At 46.7% G+C, this 21373-nt stretch overlaps 1 protein-coding gene across 4 annotated transcripts in view; it reads left to right on the top strand.

Moving 5' to 3' along the window:
* Positions 1-21373, top strand: part of LOC128750839 (junction plakoglobin-like) — a 53009-nt gene that overhangs the window by 15623 nt on the left and 16013 nt on the right. The window contains exons 2-5 of one of the 4 annotated variants that reach the window (XM_053851405.1): positions 14738-14802; positions 18712-18760; positions 19318-19542; positions 20261-20454. In XM_053851405.1, coding sequence (XP_053707380.1) covers positions 18745-18760; positions 19318-19542; positions 20261-20454 — 435 coding nt within the window. In that variant the 5' untranslated portion in view covers positions 14738-14802; positions 18712-18744. Of the gene's footprint in view, positions 1-14737; positions 14803-18711; positions 18761-19317; positions 19543-19854; positions 20455-21373 lie in introns of those variants that run through there. The other 3 variants (XM_053851403.1, XM_053851404.1, XM_053851406.1) reach the window with 3 other exon arrangements.

Raw genomic sequence — 21373 nt, 5'->3', positions numbered from 1 at the left:
GGATGTAGGTGTTGAACTTGTGATAGTTCCGAAACATGAGAGTTTTGTATTTGTTCTACAGGCCTTTAAAATGAGGTATTCTAATCTAGTGATTCTTAACCATAGGGCTGGGGCCCATGGTTGGGCTGTGACCGCCTCCTAGAGGGCCACAAAAACTTTTTTATTTTACACATTTGGGCCATGAGACGCTCAGTTTTAACACATTAGCCACTTATGGTGAGTCACTGCATTGACTTGACGGCTGCAAATCTGTGATATTTACCAACTTCTTGAAAAGTTCTTGAAAAGAAAAAATTATAAAGAAAGTGATGTCACCCCAACAGTAAACACTGTTCATGAAAGCACCTGTAGATGCAATTTTTAAAATTAATTAAAACATTTTATGGTGATACACTTACTTATATCTTCTATGGAGTTTAAATAAAGACATAGACATGGATTTATTATATTTAATTTCATTTAGTTTTTCCAATTTTCTTGACAGTTTCGACAGCTTTGAATCAGTTCTATTACTCATTTGTTCTGGGAAAGGTGGGCCCCGAGATCAAAAAGGTTCAGAACCCCTGCTCTAATCCACAGCCGTGCTTGACAAGATGACATGCTGCTGCTCTGTGAGGAACCTGGAAAGGAACCATCAGAACTAGACGAGAACATAGTTCTGAATGGCTGTAGCGCCACTACTAACTGTATGACATGACCAGACGCGACTGGAGGTGGTGAGGTTGGTTATCAGAGGCATGTTGGCTGACTTGGCTTATGAAACCTGAAGGCCACACTGTGCTGTCACAGCTGCTCGTGTGGGAGCAGAAACTCCTGCACACTGAACGCCGGTCTATTTCCAGCTCTAATCCAGAGTCGGGCTTGTCAAAGTGCCACCCATGTGTGAAGGATCAAGCTACCACAGAGTGGATCAAACTGGCTCCCAGCTGAAGGCAGTAAATGAAGAAGTCTATGAGGAGGCACTGTAGGAGAGGAAGGAAGGGATGATGATCCGCCTAGTGCAGAGTGTGCAGGACGATGGGAGTGATGAGGAGAATGATGGAGAGAGACATGATTAGATGTTTGTGGACGGGTTGGAAGGGGAGGGAGATGTGCGCTGGTGTGCAGGCCAATCACACCAAGTGGACCAGTGTGTGTGTCTGCATGTGTGTCGTCTCATCAGTGATGATGGGCTTGTAGGAGGAGTGGAAGGCCTGTCTCCTCTTTTCTCCATCTCCAAGTCTTGTCCCTCATGCTGGTCTCACTTCTCCTTGTTTTTCTTTATCCTCTTACCAGTCTGATCAGGCATCACTCAACCCTTCATTCACCCTCTCACATGCAAAACTCTTCTTTCCTTGTTTTTCTCTTCCATCTTGTGAGTGCAGTGAAACAGAAGCATTTATGGTGCTTCGTGTTGCTTCATGTCATGGATCCTTTTTTTAAATGATTTGCTTCATGCACAGTGGTTCATATTTTGTGGACCAGCATCCGCCTCCAAGGAAGGTAGCATCACCTCCGAACTCATGGCTGAGAGCCATGTTCAGCACATGACCAGATGTGTTAACGGGGCCCCTAACGTTTCACACTTCAGCCTGAGCCCCCAAGTGTTCCTGATAAACTGGAGGAGATCTCTGAGTGCAGTTGTAGGCCTCCAGGCACGCCAGGAGTGATGAGCGTGATGATGTCATCGCGGGTCTCTGGGAGCTTCTGTTGTTGGTGATGATAGGATTGCATCTCAGCTGTCACTGAAAAAGTGGGCTCTTTTCCTGGTTTACTGCCCCCATTGCAAAATGTATCTGGCCCTGATGAGGGCTGGACGTACACTGGGATCTGTTCTGGATCCGCACCACATGCCATTAGAACTTTCTGTGCGGATCCATCTGCTGAGTCTGAAACGGATAGGAAACCTCGGATCGCCACCCTCATGCCACGTGACTTGCAGCTGAGCAGGTTTGTTGACGTTCACTCCGGGTCTGTGTTCTGGGTCAAACCTGAGCCCTGGTTTTCAACTGAACTCTCTGTCACACTGCTGCAGCTGGTCCTAATAACCAGGGGTGCTGGCCACCAGGGGGGTCACTTGTCCATCACGTACACTGTTTATTATAGTATTCTGATACACTGTAATTACCCCATTGTTTTTGATATTCTCATTATTGTGAGTGTGTCTGTTATATTCCTGAGAAGAAACCTGCCAATACTTCAGAAGAGTGGGAGGAAAGCCATGCCAGCGACCTCCACACCGACACGAGTATTCTCAAGTCAACTTGATTCAAGTCATTATTTATTGATTAAGGTGTATTCCTTAGGTTGTCCTGTGTGTTTAGGCTGTGATTGGTTGCAGCCCGTCCCAGAATTTAGCCAGCTATCTTGTTCGATCAACTAACTTTGTAATGACTCTGTGCTGCAATTTCTATAGTATTAATACCATGACTTAACAATTCAACCCTTATGGATTTAGTAACTATTGACGTGGAAAATTAAGATATTGCGAATACCTTTTAAAACCAATACCCCTGCCACTTCTGCTCAAGCGATTATGTAGTTTCATTTTCATGGCAGTAGTATTCGGCTGAGGTTATCTGTACTTTGACTCAAGTATGTAAGCAAAACTACATTTTGCTACTTCTCAGCCTCAATGTCACCACGTAGGAAAGTGTTGTAAAGGTTACACGGTAATGACATGAGTGAAGTAAGCTCTGACATCTCAGCTCTACACGAACATTGTCATGATGCCTCTGGTTCCTCTGAAGTAATCTTTGACAAGATCAAAGTGATTTCTGTATCAAAGAACAAATATGAGTCCAGAGGACAGGATGTCATCATAAACTATGCTGAACTTTGATCTCATCTCTCAGGTTTTGATGTCTTGACACCTGCAGTCTAAACGGAGTGCAGCTGAATGTAGCAACATGTTTTCCACTTATGGTCAAACGCAATATTATTATATGAAATATTAAACTCAGTTGGAGTAGTAAATCAACCTGCCAATGTTGCTCAGTAGCATGCAGTGCGTGTGGGGCCTGGGCCTTGTTTCTGGGGAAAGGAATGGAGTTACCTGGGCACTTTTCTGAATGGATTCTGACATGAGATTAAATCATCCCAGTTTACATGACGCTAAAATATTTTAATCTGAACACAACCCTGCTGAAATGTGCAGTGCAGCAAAGCATCGGGTGTGAACATGGAAGATCAATGTAAATGATCAGCCCTTTCGTTCCAGGTCAAGTCGGGTTTATTTGATTCCGAATGACTGCAGCAGCACTTTTCATTGCGGTCGGGCATTTAATCTGGTCACTGTGGTCCACGGCATCTCCTGTTTTTCCACTACTATATGGCATGATGTGGGCATCATGAAACCGTTATACAAGCCAAGACTGGGATAACAGGTGCGGCGTCTCTGCTCATGAGGGCAACCATCATGGTGCACAGGTGGAGAGCACATCTCAAATGGTGCTCTTCTTCTCCCGCCTCATGATAAGTCCAAATCGAGGCATTAGACTGTGAAAACTGATTCTGGGCCTCGCTCATCTGATTTCCTGAAAAGACACGCTGCCTTTTTTGTTCGACTCTAATTGTATCGTTGTCTGCTGCTGTCATCGGTGACAGTTCATTACTCAGCCTGCCTTTCCAGGAATTTTCTGATCTGTAGACCTAATGTTCTTTCTGGAAGGAAAAGATGTCAGTCCCTCTCGTGGCTCGAGACTCGCCGGGGACGGAAGGAGGGGAGCAGAGTGAGGACGGAGACATAAGTCAGAGAGATGACAAACAGAAGAGGCCACTGATGGCAGGAGACAGACACAGATGGTGATGCGACAGGGTTCAGTTGAGGGAGATGAGAGATGACGGTGAGGGAGGGGCAAGCTATCATCACGCTGGCTCCGCAGTCCACCTTCTGTTTACAGCTGACTGCTCACACCCACAGCTCAGTGCTATTTTCACCACCGTTTACTCGACTTCAGTCTGATTTTGAGGTGCAGTCAAAGGTCATGTTCTCGGTATATGATGATTGAATTCTGCCAAACTGGCGTTGAACTGGAAGATGCTTTGTGAGTTGGGTGCATCCTGAGGTGCCTCCAGCCTGGCTGTGTACAACTGGCACAGCAGGAAGGTTGCTGGGGTGTAACCCCCTGCAGAAGTAGAAGCAGCCCCCATAAGTGGTAGAAGATGAATGGATGTAAAATAAGTCAGAGCTGATTTGAGTCCTTGAATGAAGTAGTTGGAGAGATCGTTCTCAAGGCTAAGTGGCTGAAGTTTGCTTTTATTTAGGACCAAAGAGGTTTATGAAGGGGGAGTGTAATAAGGGGGTTCCACTGGGAAATCTTGGGACCAAACAGCATGTGACTGGATGCCTGGTTTAGTTTGTGTCTTACACAAGGAGAAGACTTCCACTGAGGCAAAGCAGTGGGGTTCAACAAACATAGCAAATCACTCCAATGGCGGCAACAAAAGAAAGACAGATTTGGGGGTAAGCGGGTTCTTCAAAGCCGTCCTCAAATAGCCGGTTTAGGTGTTGCAAGTTTCAGCTGGGTTAACCTTTATGTGCTTGACTGGTTGGATCAGAAACCTTGAGTCGTCTCTGCCCTTTGAGAATCGGAGACCCCTGGTTAAGCCTTTCAACACGCTGATGACTAATGACTTCAATTTCAACATTGGACGCAAAACTCCTCCTGAAAATAGTGGCTGCTTGACCCCTAGGGGGGGAGAACATGAAGAAGTGTAATCACAGGTTAGGAGCCAGGCAGGTGTGAGCAAGGCTGGAAGACTCTCACCCTGTGCTCCAGGCCATGTCCATCAGAGGGCAGGACTGGAGGTGTTGATAAAGCATGAGGAGCACAGGTGTAGAACAGTGTGACTCAGTGAGTGGGAGTGGGGCCGAGGAAGTGAGGGCCAGGACCAACCCAGACTCTCAGGAGTTACCTTCAGGCGATCGTGCTTCATGTGTGCAGGGTGATTTTTTGGGGTATGTTCTCTTCAAGGGCCTATTACTGTACTAAATGTGACATCTGCCATGTGAAGCAGACTCATTGCTGAAATTGTCTGATGTTTTGCTGGGTATGATGATGGAAATGAGAGCAGGGAAGAAAGTGTTGTGCTGCATCAGTCATCCTCCATATCTCTCCCAGCAGCGCTAATAGAGTAAGATAATCCGCCCAAAAGATGAAAAGACTTTGCATTTCCCCTGGTGTCACACACCCGCACGTGTGTCTGTGTGTGTGATGGTGGCGACGGTACAGAAAATACTGCTGTCAAAATGAGCAGCCAGACAAAAGAAGCAAGTACGTCTTCATGTGAAAATGATTGAAATGATTTGCAGCTGAACATTTGTGGTGTGTCCATTTGTCTCAGTTCCGTTACTGACCGGCCCTCGCACACAAACATCAACGTCTTCAGCTCCCAGTCCTCGACCTGACTGTAGATAAGAGTCACACAGATATCAATAGTCTGATTCAATCCACCCCATGTATTTACACTCGACTAATGTCTCGTCCAGTAAACAGCCGAGAGCTTCGGCGGATTAAGTATCAGGGCCGACCCTTCTCAACCTGGTCATTGTCCCTCTTCCCTCTGGCAGGAGGCTGTGGTTCATCCAGACCAGAACCTCCCGTCACAGGAAAAGCTTCTTATTTTATTTTATTTTATTTTATTTTTGACTGTAGGTTATTCCAAAAACACTTTCCTAATTGGTGGGATCCCCACTGACCACCAAAGCTGGTTCTGGTTCTGGTTCTGGTTCTGGTATTCAGAGATGATCATGGCTTCTTCTTCTCTTCTTTGTTTTGCTAGAAAGAGTCAGGTTCCCGCCGTCTCAGAGCTAACGTGGTCTGTGTCAGGCTGAAAAATGCTTGATGCACCGAATGGCTGAGAAATTCTCAAATGGGAGTCTGGGAAGATATCAGAAGCACATTTCAAACTGCTTCTGAGTTTTAATATCACACAGCTTCAGTGCGTGCGTCTACAGATGGAGCCGATCAGGGACCCACACTGTGTTTTCCAACCTTTTTGAAGGCTGACGCTCACTTCCATCAGGAAAATGCCACGGCACACTGGCGATGGGACACAGTGTGATGGTGATTCAAATCCCTACTTTATTCAAAAACATGCGACTATGATGGCCCATTATTGCAGGGAATAATTAGTAATTGGTTTCAGACCAATTAGGTGGAATTGGATCAGTTCCTCCATGGTCTGACAGGGGTCAAAAAACACTGCTTTCAATAGGTACGGATTTGTACAAGGCTCCATTGTTGATATTTTATTAGGAGTTATTTGTCTCCTTTCTTCATGATGCTTCTTCCTTAGTGAAAAACAGAACAAAAATGGACAAACAGAACACACATGCACTTGTACTGCTATCCTTGTGGGGACCTCTCCTGGCCATCACCCTTTCCCCAGCCTCTGTCTTTAAACCTATCCATCCAAAACACATGGCTAACCTGAACCAGGACTCTGACCCACAGTGGAACCCAGAATGAGACAGTTTTAATCCTGGATATCTGGACCCAAGTGAAGGGCGTATGAAGCAATAGTGAGGGAGGCTCATTGTTGGAGTCAGAAGAAAGGCAGCGGCAGTGTGCGCTGGTCAAACACCTCCATGACATGTCTGGCAGCATAGTGTGCTTGTGCTTTCTGATCCACTGGATGTTTGTTTGTAAGAATAAATAATTAATTCCGTTGTCTCACTTTGTAAATCTGTCGCAGTACTGTAAACGTTTGTCCAGAATTTCCATGCTCCAATGTCAAACAGTGTCCAACCAAAGTCACCCATGACCACTGGCAGGCACCGACGCAGCATTGACCTTTCAGTGACCCCTGCGGTGAAAAGGGAAGTTGCTACTCCAGCACAGTGCTGTTGTTCAAACCTGCAGCGCAGATCTCTCTCCGAACCTCTGCTCACTTCAGCTGTGTATGTTGCCAGATAAGCTCGACGACACACTGTCAGAGGTCACATGACTTGTGTTCGCTCTCCTGCTTCAGATGTGGGCCTGTGACATCTCTCTGCCCTCACTCTTTGAACTCTCACCCTGGGGCTAGACCCCAGCCTGAGGTGAGGTACAGTGGGACACAGTCCACTTGCACTTACGTGTCAAATTATTTTATTAAACCTACTGTAGTGCTCCACTGGGATCTGGTATCAGCGCCCCTCATATGGGCTATTTAAAGAACTGTCTGTGAAAAAGGCCAATTATTCTTGCTACTGTAAGAGGGAGAAATGGAGCAGACTCAGCCAGACTGTACAGAATAAGTGTCTGACTGACTCTCGTCTCCCTGTGTTTGCTATCTGAAGCTGCTTGGTCTAAAAGCGAGCGCTGAAGATGTTGAGGGATCTTCATTGTCTGAGTTCTGAGGTGGTTGTTTTCATGTCATCCCTTCCATCTCCCTGGCATCTCTGCCGCTCTTCATCTCTGAGGAGCTGCGGTCTATATATAGCTGGACCGAGGCTGTGCTTCGGCTGCCAAGTGTTGTTCCTACGCTGAGGTGTGAATGGGCTCGGCGTTGTCCAGCCTTGTGCACTCATGTACACGATGCTCCCACAAAGTCAAGGAATTGAAACGTCCCTTGATGCTTTTGAATTACTTTTACGGCTTTAAGTCAATTGTTTTTTTTATCTTAATTAAAACAGAACTAGCGTCGAAACTTAATCCATCACGTGACTGAGTCCAAGATGAGATTAATTCACAGGATTTTCTTGTGAAATGACTTGTATGTTTTGCTGAGTCTCTCCTCTGCAGAGCCAAACCTCGACTTCAATGCTTTTGTTTTGTGTTCACCCGGACCAGTTGCTGCATGAATGCCCCTTCAGAGTCTGGTTTGCTCAACGCTTCTGCCCCACGAGACTGTTTTCCTTTGTTACTGGCGATAACTCTGGGCTGGGAACAACTGATGCAACTGCTCCATTTCCCACGTCCTTCCTTCTTGGTTAGCTCATGAGGCCACGATCGAGAAGTATTTTTAGTCTGGCTGAGGGGGAGAGTTAAACTCAAGATGTCAAGGGTGAGGAGGTCACTGTCCCGGGGGTGCAGGTGGAGGGGCGATGGAGAGGAAAGTCTTGGGACAAAGCAACAGACTAAGCCTCAGCTGTGTGCAGACATGTGGAACATGGACATCTCTATGCAGGAAAAGTGGAGTGTTTGTTCTTGTTAGAATGAAATGAGTGGCCTCACTCAGAGTGGAAGAAAGCAATAGTTGTGAATAGAAAGTAACTTCCTCTGTTAGTTTCCACGAAGCAACATCTTTGCATAGCACACAGAAGGCCGCCCACATCGTCTCCCATCTGGATGTTCACCATCGATCACTGTAAAAGCGATGGCCAATAAAGGTTGTTATTTATCATCCAAATCACAGCAACACTGTTCAATGCCGTGTCCTGCTCAGCGGCTTCCTTTCATCGATCAGTTCAACTGAACAGTTAGTCAATGACTGAGCAAACAAGAGAGCAAATTCTCACTGTCAGTAAATCATCTATTTGGATTCAGCAGGTCAGGTGACTGAAGATCTGAGCCCCACATTCACACACTTCCCCTGTCTCCGGGGGATTTACAGCCACGGTTGATGAAGACGCGCGCCACAGTTCCCCGTGGATCCGAAGCGGAATGCCTTTTCCCCTGTCGCCCGCTATCTCTTCTGTTGCCATATTTCCAAGGCAGGAGATTACTGTTGGCTCCATGCTCGCTCTGCCTTGGTCTCTACAGAGAGCTGTGGCACAGAGGTGGACTCAGGACAAACCGTCCCGAGGGACTCACACTGCGCTTGTAAGGTTCCTCAGCGTGTCCTTATTCAAGTGGAGCTGTCAAAATGGCCAAGGAAATTCAGCTTACCAGGCCCTAACTAATGCTGCTGTGGTCCCTGAAGGTCGTGTGAGATGTGATGGGTGGTGAGGCTTCATGAAACAGCATCGCTCAGTAGGTGGCGCTCTCAGCTGACAAATGTGAGGTTTCATTGGTCGACTTATGGCGCGGGAGGTCGCCCATGCAGCCCAGGAGCTGGACTTCCATGACCCACAGAAGCAGGGTGTGCATATGCTGAGCCAGCTGCTCGTCCTTGTTTGGGTTCAGAGTTCACTGCGTGTTTTCTTCCTCAACAACATGCGCAGCCCAAGAGTAACTAGTGAGAGAAGCAGCCTTCAGGTTGGAGCAGCGAGACCAGTGCTTGTGATGTCTCTCTGAGGCGCAGGATCAGACTTCTGCAGATGACTTGAAGTCAGCAGGGAAAGTGTGTCTCTGCTGCTGCCTCAGAGCAGTTCCAACCAGTGGACAGCAGGATGGTTGTTTAAAATGATCACAACTATGCCTTTCCTTAAGATAAATATGATACACTGACAAACACACCATCACCCTTTCCCCAGACCCTCCTCCTAAATCTAACCACCAAAACACATGGCCAACCTTAACTCTAAACCAAATTGAAATGTAATTATAATGACCCAGTTATTTTGAAGTTTTAATCCTAATTCAGGCTTAAACCTGTGCAGTCCGGCAAAAGGTCCCCACGAGTATACTTATACTTGTCTGACCCACACACCTACCAAAAGTCAGCCGGGTGAATGTTTCAAGAATAATTTGGAGGAATCAGAGGTTGTTGATTTGAATGAATTTCCCTGGAAAATGCCGATCATTGAGCAAGGAATGTGTCTGATGTATTTGGTTGTGGGACGCGGCAGCGTTCCTGGCCTGCTGCAGCCACCAGGTCTACTCCGGCTCAGTATGAGGACATTCGTGGGAGACATCTCGCGATTGGAGACGGCGCAGGAGACCTGTGCTCTCTGAGTGCTTGATATTTCAGAGGCAGACGCACCAGAAACACAGTCTTTCTCCAGACTGCTGGCTTCTTTTGTCACAATGTTCTGAGTGGGTTTGGAAAAGAGTTTTTTTTTTTTTTTTGACACATCAGCGAAAAGCGTCAGATGGTCTGGTTTAGCTGGTCCTGGTGTGAGAATGAGACAGTTGATGAGCGCTGTGTCCGTCTTTCTTAGGAGGTAAAGGAAGGGCTTCAGCAGTGAGCATTAAATGACAGCGGAATGAGGACAGGAGGAGCTGGAGGGGGGCAGATCAAAAGAAGCGTGGAGAGGATGGGAGCGTTGACGGGGAGAAAGAGGGACTTCAGCCCCGGGATATTATCTTTTCATCTCATGCCAATTATTTCTAATTTTAGCAGTCGGATTCCTCAAATACCCAAATATTAGTGTGTACTTTTAACCCCGTCTGAGACGCTGTCAGAGCCAAAGTGAAGTAACTGTTAAACACTTGCTATAATTAGGCTGTATTCCATGTCTATAGCTATTCCTGGAGACACCAATTCCAAAAGTCAGTTCACGTGTCTATTTATAGAGTCCAGGTCTTTTAACTCGGGCTCCAATCTCTGCTAGAATACTGTCCTATCGGCTCCAAAAACTCAATTAACATTAGGTGAGGTGAAAATATGACCACTTCAGATACTTTCCGCAGTTGGATGCAAAATGAAACTGTTGGTCTTTCAAGCTGGTGTTTACAAGCATCGGTTCATTTAGAAATGTCACTGCAGATGATGAATCGCTGCACTGTTTCTGAATGTTCAGCATTTGCATAAGTTTATTGTATTTCGGCTCTTCGTTTTCATCTTGTCTGATATTTGATTTCAACAACAGATGCGGCTGTAAATGTGAATTTCTCTTTTGAGAGGCCTGCCAGCCTGTCTGCCTGTCTGTCTGTGTGTCTGTCCGTCTGTCCGTCAGTCTCTCTGTCTGTCTGTGTGCTTCCCTGCCTGTCTCTCTGTCTGTCTGCCCGCCGGCCTACCTGTCTGTCTCCCTCCCTGTCCAGCTGCCTACCTGTCTCACTGCAGTTTTAGTCATAGTCTCCAGCAGGAAAATTTGTGTGACAGCACAAAGCTCATGCAGCCAAATGAATAAAACAACAAACAACAGTTTTAGGACCCTTTTTTAGCTCTTTCCCATGGTTCCTTCCTCTCACCTCTGTGGCCTGGGAAAGCCGACTGAATGCATCGTGGAGACAAAACAATGTGTATTTGTAATAAAAAATAAACAGTCATTAATTACATTGGTCTGACTTGACAACACATGATGTTAAGGTTGTTTGTTTAGCATTTCAGGTTGTAATGGTCGAACTGTGTCATGTATTTCACGTGTTATTCCTCATTTTAATGGTCTGCAAGACAGACTCACAAAAGTAACTTGAAGAACATCCAGATGGACACTGTCTCTGCAGTGGTCTGTTGTGTGAGTCTAATAATAATAATACATAGGTAATGTGTTCATCCCTTGCCAAGGCAGATGGATGTGCATGAAATTAGTTTGGGAGAACCATGTTGATTCGTATCAGAATCCCAAATGAAGTGTTTTGGACCAAACTGACACAAAGGAAGTGTTGTGATGAGGGAAGGCTGCAGGCTGTGAGAGTGTCAGGGTTGCCAGGTTGTCATTGAGCAGCAATGTCAAGTGAACAACTGCAACACAGGCCTGGCCAACCCCGCGACTCCCGAGGCACGCAAAATTAGTCGAAAAACTAAGAGCTATTCCATCGGAATGTAAAGATATTGGTCGAAGACTTCGAAGAGCATTTAACTTTGAAACGTAACCAATGCGCCTCGCTTCGATGGCAATGAAAGTCGCGATCCTCTGACTTGGACCGTCTTCAGATCCACGATTTTACAGGACTTGGTTCCGTATTTCACTTTGTCATGGCCTAAACTAAACGTATGGCATGTGTTTTGCGTATTATTCATCGTTTAATTCAGTGGAGGGAAGATGAGATGCTCCAGTCTGCAGTGGAGACAGACCGGGGCCACGTTATTGGTTGCATGAGCCACGTAAAAAATGTGTAAACGAAATAAATGGTTCACACATTTCTATCTACGCTGCTTGATATTTCCAGGAGGATCACGGTAAAATGTATGAATTTAAAAATACATGCACAAGAGACATAGGGTGGACATGAACCAGCAACCTTGTAACACACAGGGATGTGCTTTAACCGCTATACTGCCGCTAAGTCACGTGACCAGCTGTTCAGGTGAGCCTTACAGCCTGACGTGTTTGTAGCATGTGGCTCTGTTCAGCAACAGTAAAACATTGGGGCTCTGAGCCTCGGACTGGCTGGCCACCCCTGACACAGTGTGAGTACAAACGCACGACTGTTGACTTTAGTGATTCCACCCCAGGCTTTTGTTTGTTTTCTTGCTCTGAATGGGATTGAGTGCGCCATCAGCAGTGATTAGGAGGCAAGCAAGAGAATGACAATCCTTCCATGCAGTTCATATCCAGCTTCAGAACACCACTGTCTGTTGAGCAACAACTGGAGATGAACTGGAAATATGTTCTTAACCTTTCCAGTTATTTCTCCACATGACAGACAGACAGACGGACAGACGGGCGAAGTCAGAGATGTCGAGGCTCAGGTTTTCACCGAGAGTGAGCTGGAAGTGACAAGGTTAGAAAGGAGTGTATCAGAGGGGCAGCACGTGGAAACGTATGGAGACAAGGCGAGCGACATGTAGAGGAAAGGAGAGACCATGTTAGATGAAGGTGCATGGAGACTGGATCTCTGTGATCCAAAAACATTCAGTTTGCAGACTCAGTGACTCAACACTTTCAAGTTACCAATCTGAGAGCCGCCTCTCGGAATTGTTTATTTGCTCAGAGGCACTGCAATAGTGAGGAGGAGGCAGGTCAGCAGGTGCAGCAGAGCAGAGATCTGGGCATCAACCTGTCTGAGACCGTGGCTCTGCACTTGAGAGGCCCAACCTTGGAGTCTAAATAAGATAAGTCTCCCTCGTCAGAGGAGAATTACCTGAATATAGGACAGATGATCGGCATAATTCATCTGGAAAAAGAAGCAACATTGATGTGACATCACTTTCTCTCTCTGCTATTTTAGAATCTCTGGCCACACAAACAAGCCTGAGCTCACAAGGCACGTCAGTCCTGTCCAAACCACAGTGCGGGGCTACCTGTCCTCAGGTGTATCACTGCGGTGACAGTCTTCCAGCAGATGGTGTGAGTGTTTGTCTGAACGCTCGTCTGCCATCTCAGACTCATTGGAGCTTGAGTGTGATGTCACGCTTCCATTTGACCTCTGACTCCTGATGCTCTGGTGAGGCTTCGTGAAACACTGTCCTCATTTCCAGACCCCACAAGAGGGCACTCTCTGCTCTAAAATCTTTGGACTTGAACACCTCCCATCATTTTCAAACCAAGAGCGCCACCTACTGAGCACTGAGAATGAGGACAGTGCTTCATGAAGCCTCATCAGCCCATCATTTCCTCTGACCTTTTGTGGAAACCTCTGGAAGTGGAGATTGGACATGTTCATTGTTTGGTGAGACCACACAATTTACCGTCATTGGTCTTGACTGAAGGTTTTCATTATAGATAAATAAGCAAAATTGGGGGAAATCATCTAGAAATGGTTCTACGTCTGTCAGGAAGGAAGAAACCAGCACTTTGTCTGCAAACTAAGCTCCTCCTGACCTATTTAGCCAGATTTTTTATCTTGATTTCCTAAGTGCTCGCTTAAATAATCAATCCATCCAAAAGGAAAAATAAACTGATTTCAATTGCATGTCAACATTAGCATGGTGTATTTAAAAATATGTTTTGCTTAATAATAATAACAGCGGTGATAACTGAGCCAGGGCTGCATCGCTCTCTGAACGCCTGTCTCAGCCAGTCAGACGTAAGCGTGACAGCCCTTCATCAAAGGCTCCTGGTTATAATGAAGAAACATCATAGATTCTTTCACCTGTCAGTCACGCTGACTGTGCTTGAAGCCTCGCTCATTTGTAAGTGAAGCAGGCTGGCAGTGGAGAGGGAGAAGATGATCCCTGACCTGGAACTGTCAACCCACCCTCTTCGCTCTGCTTTCCTGCCATTAACCTGCACCAGCCCAATCGTTTCCAGCAAATGAGTCTTCTGTGGCTCTCACAGTGCTCCAGTGACGTCCTGCCTTTGTCGTGCACACCTGAAGATTTTCAGTGCAGATCTGTTTACATAGTTGTGGTGTGTGTGACAAAGCAATGATTCTGTCTTCCGTGGGGGAAAGAGGCTCAGGACCTGACACCCAAGACCAGTCTCATATTGATAATAGGCAGTGTTTTAACACATCACACACATGTGGCAGCGTTTCCTGACATTTCCCAACACCTCTGGGAGGCTTCTCTCACCTCTTGCCCTCCTGCCTCACCTGCGCTCACTGACTTCAGGCAGAGACTCAGCTTGGATGTGCATTGTCGATGTGTTTACCAGTCCTGCAGCCTTTGACCAAGAGGTCGTGAGAAGGATCGCAGAACACTGCCTCTGCAACCGCTCACAATCATTTCACCTAAAAGAAGCTCCAGTGACATGAGCTGGTAGCAAGAGGTCAGGACGTTTGTTAGCTCCACGCTGCTCTCTGCTGGACAACTAATGTTATGTGATTCAAACGTAAGAAAAGAAAATAAAGCCTGCCTACAGGAAGATCAAGCGAATGTTTCACATGTCTGCTGGACACTTCATCTGTGTACCTCTCTCGGGTGCATCTGTGAAACAGAGAAGCTGAGACTTTTTTAGTTTCTTTGTGTGACTTGGTTCCTCACAGGTGTGTAATTGAATACCTGTCACTGTGAGACACGGCGCCGTCACACTCGATTGCAGTCGGTTGACAGCTCACACACACACACACACACACACACACACACACACACACAGACAGCGTGGCGAGGTGGACACCAGGAGGGTGAGAGTGAAGTCACTTGCTCTTTGGCTCATTTCTGTCTCCTCCTGTCTCTGTAGAACCCCAGCCCCTCCTTCGTGTTGGTCTGCTCCTCGGAGGGTCCTGTGCTGCACGAGAACAAGAGGTGAGCAGAGCCACTGGATCGTATGACGAGTCACTGAAAGTGATGTAGTAGTGGAGCTGGTGATTTGTTTAAGATCCAGTTCCCTCAGAATTGTGAGGCAATATTTTGCAGGAAATTTCTAATATAAATTCAGCAGCATGCATTTCCGAACTGCCTGCTCTAACTTTGATAAACTCTTGGTGGTGTGATATTGACTGGCAGTGCTGCATGTCTCATGCATCTGCACATGTTGATGAATGCAACCCCAGTCATAACCAGGCACTTTCCAGAACTGACGGTGGAATACGCCATCTTTGTTCTTCAAGAACGTTTGACTGGCGTGAAACATAACGCTGCTTTAGTCAGTGTGGATCAGCAAGGAGAGCTGGAGCTCCCCATCCACAGAGGCAGGCATTATCATGGTGCTGGCGACATGCAAGAAGATGTGTTCAGTCTGAATCGGTGGGATTTGGAAATGTAATTCTGGGCTGCCTTACTGTGAAGGACTTCACACTTATGAACCTTTGGAAAGGCAGTGGAAAACATTCTGTTCTTAGCTGCAGTCGTTTCCTAAAAGTCGCTGGAGTCTCTGCCGTTGTGGGGTGAAGGTTGTTGGACTGGACCGAAAATCCCTGGATTAAACTCCTCTAATAGGAGAAGGGCTGTCAGAAGATTAAAATGACATGTAATCTCAATTAATCGCACTAAAGCCGAGTTCACTCATGATTAATCGCAAATGAATCTCACATCTCATATCTGTTCCACTTCCAACTTACAGTAAGGTGTTCTCAACACCAGATATAGAATGTTGCCATTAACCATGAGTTAACTTGGCTTCAGTGCGATTAATTGAGATTAATAATCGAATCTAGTGACAGCTCTAGTAGGTTTTGATTCTTTATTTCCATTTTACCAGACTTTGTCAGTGAGCACTCACTCGATCCCTGGAAGGAAGTCAGAATACATATTTGCCCCGGACTCTCTCAGTCATGCTGTTTCTAGTGTCCCTCAGAGAGAACCTTCCTTTGATGCCGTTTCAAAGCCATTGGAATTGGCTCCAAGTGCCTTGGTCAGATCCAGCTCCATTGTCTCCAAAGCTCCAGGTGAACTGACGCATTTGACCCGCTGTGAAGGAGACAGGATGTTGCTCGGTGATGAAAGGAGAGAGACAGATGAGTTTTCCACTGACAGTTCTGCTGACTCAGTTGAATTAGTTTTCAAGTTTCTCCATCCTGCTTTACTGTGCTGTCACTCTCAGGGACATTGGTCCCACGGCTGCGTGACCTTGTGTTGCAGACGGAAGGACAGGTCTGACTGAATACGCCTGCATGTTTAGTGGATGGGGCTAATGGTCCAAAAGCTTTTTCAGCTCAAACTCTGTCGTGTCACCAAACACTCCCTCAAATACCCCCCCATACTTGAGAAAACAAAAGGGAACAAGGCCGGTGCTCAGCTGAAGGAGAACAAGGTGATACAGAGGCTTCTCCCTCATGCCTGCATTTCTGCCCAGATGGATCTATACTCACTGCCTTCACTAAAAGGAACATGAAAATGACACATAAATGGTAAGTCATGAAGAGGAGTGTGTGCAGAGTGAGGAGAACTTCTGCTGGAAGAACCAGACCCTGTGATGTAGCCAGTCAAATGAACAACAACACATATTGTTCATGTGCTTTCTGTCTTTGATTGTCTTGTTATTAGGTATTTAGAAATAAAGATACTATTAGTAATAAACCTAACTATATAGTGACCTATCACCTGGATAGTACTGAGAAATTATAATAATAATAATAGAAAACTGCATTGCAAAAATGCCGTGCTCCACAGAGAAGGTGACACTGACACTGCGAACACTAGGATCTGGACAGTGTGGGGGCGCTCCAGCACCTTGCACTTTTCAAGATTTGGGATGAAGAGCTTCTTGTGAATTTTCAACTCAACTTGTATGGGAGTCATGGTGGAAATACCTTGGTTAACCTCCAGACAGCCTGAGCTTCTGAGTGGGCAGACGGAGAATTCAAATCCCATCTCCGTCAGCACCTCCAGACTGAGAGAGGACTGATGATGATCTGAGAGGTGGGGAAAGAGCCTTGTTGGTCTGCCATCACTGCTTCTAATGAAAGATGACTGAGTCAGTCTGAAGCAACACGCTGGGTCTGTCAGAGCTGCCAGGTGGATCATTTGGTTTTCATGATAATGGAGTCTCACATCGTGACGCTGCAAAGATGAAAAAATGGCCTTCCACCAGACATCTTCATCATCATCATCATCATCATCACCACATACTCACACTCGCACACACTCTGTCTCTGTGGGGACCTCTCCTGGCCATCACCCTTTCCCCAGCCTCTTCCTCTCAACCTAACCATCCAAAACACACGTCTCACCTGAACCAGGACTCTGAACCAAACTGGAACCAACATATAAATGAGCCACTTATGTTGAAGTTTGAACCCTCAAGTGGAAGTTTTAAGGTCCCCACGGGTACAGCTAGAAACACTCCCTAAGTCCAGAAAATGTATGTCTCCCGCTCCATTACTCCGTCTCACACGTTTCTCTCGTCTGCAGTCCATTTATCCCCTGTTCCCCTCATTAGATCCGATTCTTGTTACGCAGCTGTTACTGCGGGTTTATTTCTGACAAAGCCTTAATGACATTCACTCAAACTCCATGTGAACATGTTCTCCTGGTCTGACGATGAAGGCACAGCACACAGTGGGATATTTAGCTTCCCAGCCATCGAGGAATGTGAATTCACAGATTGATTCCACCCTCAGTTTGACTGAGTAACTGTGGCTGCTGGTTCTGCTGCTAGATGTGAAGGCTGCTTTTTCCTCACCAGAACTTCACCCCATTCAAGTTTCCCACCAGGTCCTCCGGGGCAAACAATACTAAAGAGGGACAGGGATAATAGGTTTGCTTGCAGATAAAGATGAGAGTCAGAGACAGTTTGCTATGACAGAGATCACTGTTGAAGAGGGGACGTGAGAACTGTCGCCTGTGGCCGACAACTTCCCCTCTCTCACTTTCAGTGGCGCTAATTCATTCAGCCTGTCTGGGTTTATATGCTTGAGTGGTTCTACAGAGACCCACAGATGGTCCCGTCCAAATCTCCCCCAGACTGGGACAGAAGTTCTGCTTCTGGTGAACACACACTTGCACTTGGCTTCATCCCACTGTTTAACTTTCATTGTTGCCCACGGAGCTGCTTGGTTAAACACAGACGCTGCAAGACGCCGCGCTGCATTATTAAGCAACCAAACTATTGGCATTTGAGCCATCAACCTTTATATATATATATATATATATATATATATATATATATATATATATATATATATATATATATGCTGGAGCATTGCCAAGTGAAAACAATCATGTCAGTTACAGCGTCGCAGAAATCAATCCGATTGATCAATATTGCTTAGTATTACATGCCAGTGCCCAGCAGTTTCCCACTGTTGCAAAGAAGTGTTGTTCTTTCCTTGGCTTTGTCATGCTTTCCATGACCCTTTTGACCTTCATCAAGCCTCACAGACGTTTGCTATTGTGTTGCTCGTGTATTTACTGCAGCAGCTGTTGATCTCTGCCTGCCAGTCCACAACAACTCTAGAGTCAACTTGTGCTTGCACTCCATTTCAAACCAGGTGCCATCGGACACTCTTGAACAACACGTGCTTTGACTAGCACTTCAGTCGAACGTCTACTTGCCTTTGAAACAAAAGTCGAAATCAACTTCATCGCCATTTCTCGTGCAACTTTTGCTGACATCCATCTGATTGAGGAACATCCTCCCCCACCCCCACTGCAACCTCAGCCTCCTGATGACTTTGCTCTAATGAACCCAGATGAAGCTTGACTGTGATCTCCAAAGTTCTCACGCCTGTCCTTCAGAAGCCTCCATCTTTTCTCAACATTATTTGTCTGCAGGTCAGTCGTTGGTGAGGGCAGCAGTGGAAGGGGATGATGTCCATGCAAAGTGAGTTTTGGGATTTATTTGTTGCTCGTACCGCTGCATGCTGCTTCCTACACTCACTTCATTTACATGGTTCAGGTTTGCCCCGCCTCATGGTGCGGTTTATTTGTCCCACCCACCTTCTCTTAATGGAGTGTAAGAACACCTGAGGGGAATTTAATATTTCATCGTGTCAAGTGGCGAAATCCATTACATCCTGCATGTCAATGTCACACTGCAGACCACAGGTCAAAGTCTCTGGCATTAACATTCCCTGCAGAGCCAGTGTCTTCTCAGCTGTAGACAGAGTGGCTACAGTTGTAGTCAGACTGAGAAGTGAAAAACGAGGGGCAGCTGTGAAGGAAGTGGGAGTGGAGGAGGCGTGGTGGTGGCTGTCAGTCAACACACTGGGGACACAGGTTCTAAATCATGGCTGAGATGCTTCAGTGCAGGGGGGCCCTCCACACTCTCCCCGGAGTTTGGTCCCAGACAGAAGCCAGCAAGGAAGCTGCTGACCAAAGTTTCCATGGTGACGGGTGACTGGCAACATTGATCTGACCTCATCGCTGTGTCGTTGACAGTGAGTGAGGCGGACGGCGTGGTGAAGGTGGCAGAGTGGCAGCAGACCTACTACGCGTCCGACTCAGGCATCCAATCAGGAGCCACCACAGTGCGAGACGACGAGAGCAGCACAGAGCACAGCGGCTGCAGGAACTACCCGGGCAGTGCTTCAGTTGCGGCCCCTGAGCCTGGGGCTTCTGTCACTGCAGGTGAAACTGCAGCCGCTGGCCGAGACAGTCCCACAGGTGAGTGGCCCGCAGTGGTCGAGTGAAGGAGGAGTCTCACCTTTCTCTGCCTAAACAAACACTAGCAGCAGGGAGGGATGAGAAGAGGCTTGTTCTCTAGTCAGCTTCAGCCAATTTAACCACTTTCTCTTCATCATTACTGCAGTTTCTCTTAGTGTGAGCCGTGTTAGTGCAGCTCTATCTGCGTGGCTGGGCTGTCACTTCCCATCTTCACACACAAACACAGAAACTCCATCCTGGAAGCCCAACATCCACGCACTCGTGGGCAGAGTCTCTCTGCTCCAGCCATGTTTCCTCTGCTCCTCGCACCAGTGTGTGGCGTTGCTGGGGCGAGGGCTGTTGGTTTCGCCCTGACTCATCCATCGCGTGTAGAACACTGAAGGGATGATGGTGAAAGATGACAACTTTTAATGTGATGATTCGGCACTTGTGAAGCTCTGAACTTGGTGGTCAAAGATGTGGCTGAAGGTGAGGTGGAACTAGCCAATGAAGGTCAGTGTATTTTCCTGTTTAGCACTTGAAAGACTCCAGTCGCACCTCAGGTGGAAATGAAAGAACTTTGTCGGCATTTCACTGACACGGTCACGGTCAGTGTGAGAGTGTCAGTAGCAGGTGCGACCCGGTCACAACTTCCTGTCTGTCTTGGTTCTCTCCTCAGATCTGGACGCTCAGTACTCACTGACCAGAGCTCAACGAGTCCGTGCCGCTATGTTCCCAGAGACCCTGGTGGAAGGAGAGGCTGCCATGCCTGTGCAGTCAGATCCCGCTCAGCAGAGCAATGTGCAGCGGCTGGCCGAGCCATCGCATCTCCTGAAGAATGCCATTGTTCATCTGATTAACTACCAGGATGATGCTGAACTGGCCACCAGGGCGGTGCCAGAGCTCACCAAACTTCTGGCAGATGATGATCCGGTACACAGATCCTGAGACTTATTATCCTTATTCTGTGATAAGTTGTTGACATAATCTTCTAGTCCAAAGTGTTTTATCGGTCCATGATCCTCACCTTTGACAACCTTGCCAAGAACTGCCATACGAGGACTCGCCGCCAGTTTCATTCCTTCTCTCGGCAAACAGTCAGATTGATGATGTGAATATGCAGTGCTCCGAGAGGGGAAGCCATTTTGGATCGGCCTGGTGTACCCACTGGTCTGTCATGGCAAACAGATGTAGCCTTGCAATGCGGGTGACCTGCAGATGGAGGCACAGGAAACAGAACGCATCCTCTGCTGGGCCTTGGCTGATGAAGGCAGATCATGGTTTGCTGTAGGAGCAGATTGACAGCAGTTAGTGTCGCTTCATGGAACTGCTGACCCTGCTGAAGGTGGTCTGTTCTGAATTAGAGGCTGGAGAAGTGAGATGCTGTCAGGACCTGAAGCCTTCCTGGTCTTTCAGCATTCCCAGGAGTTAGTGAGATTCACTGGCAATTCTGATCAAACGTCAGAGGGAACCAGAAGCTGTGGATCCTGCATCAAATGTTCGTTCCTTCATGAAGGTCAAGGTCAATCTTAGCCGATTTCCACAGCAAGTGCAGACCAAAGTGCTTTATATAACAATAAAAGACAAACACAAGCATACAATTACAAATAAAACACTCTGAAATGGGCATAATAAATGTCATATAATAATATAAATAAATAAAGATAAAATAAAAAGGAAATAAATAAAATAATAGGAGCCTCAGATGAGACCATAAAAAACTCAAAATGATTAAATGCAGTTCAATGAAGACAATAAAATGGGAGCTCAGGTTGTGTTAAAAGCCAGCGCACAGAGGGGTGACTTTAGCTGAACTTTAAAGCTCCCAGGTGCCAGTGCAGCTCTGACATAG

This window comes from Synchiropus splendidus, chromosome 19 (genome assembly GCF_027744825.2).
Source record: "Synchiropus splendidus isolate RoL2022-P1 chromosome 19, RoL_Sspl_1.0, whole genome shotgun sequence".
Lineage (NCBI taxonomy): Eukaryota > Metazoa > Chordata > Actinopteri > Syngnathiformes > Callionymidae > Synchiropus > Synchiropus splendidus.
This window is presented reverse-complemented; position numbering and strand designations above follow the sequence as displayed.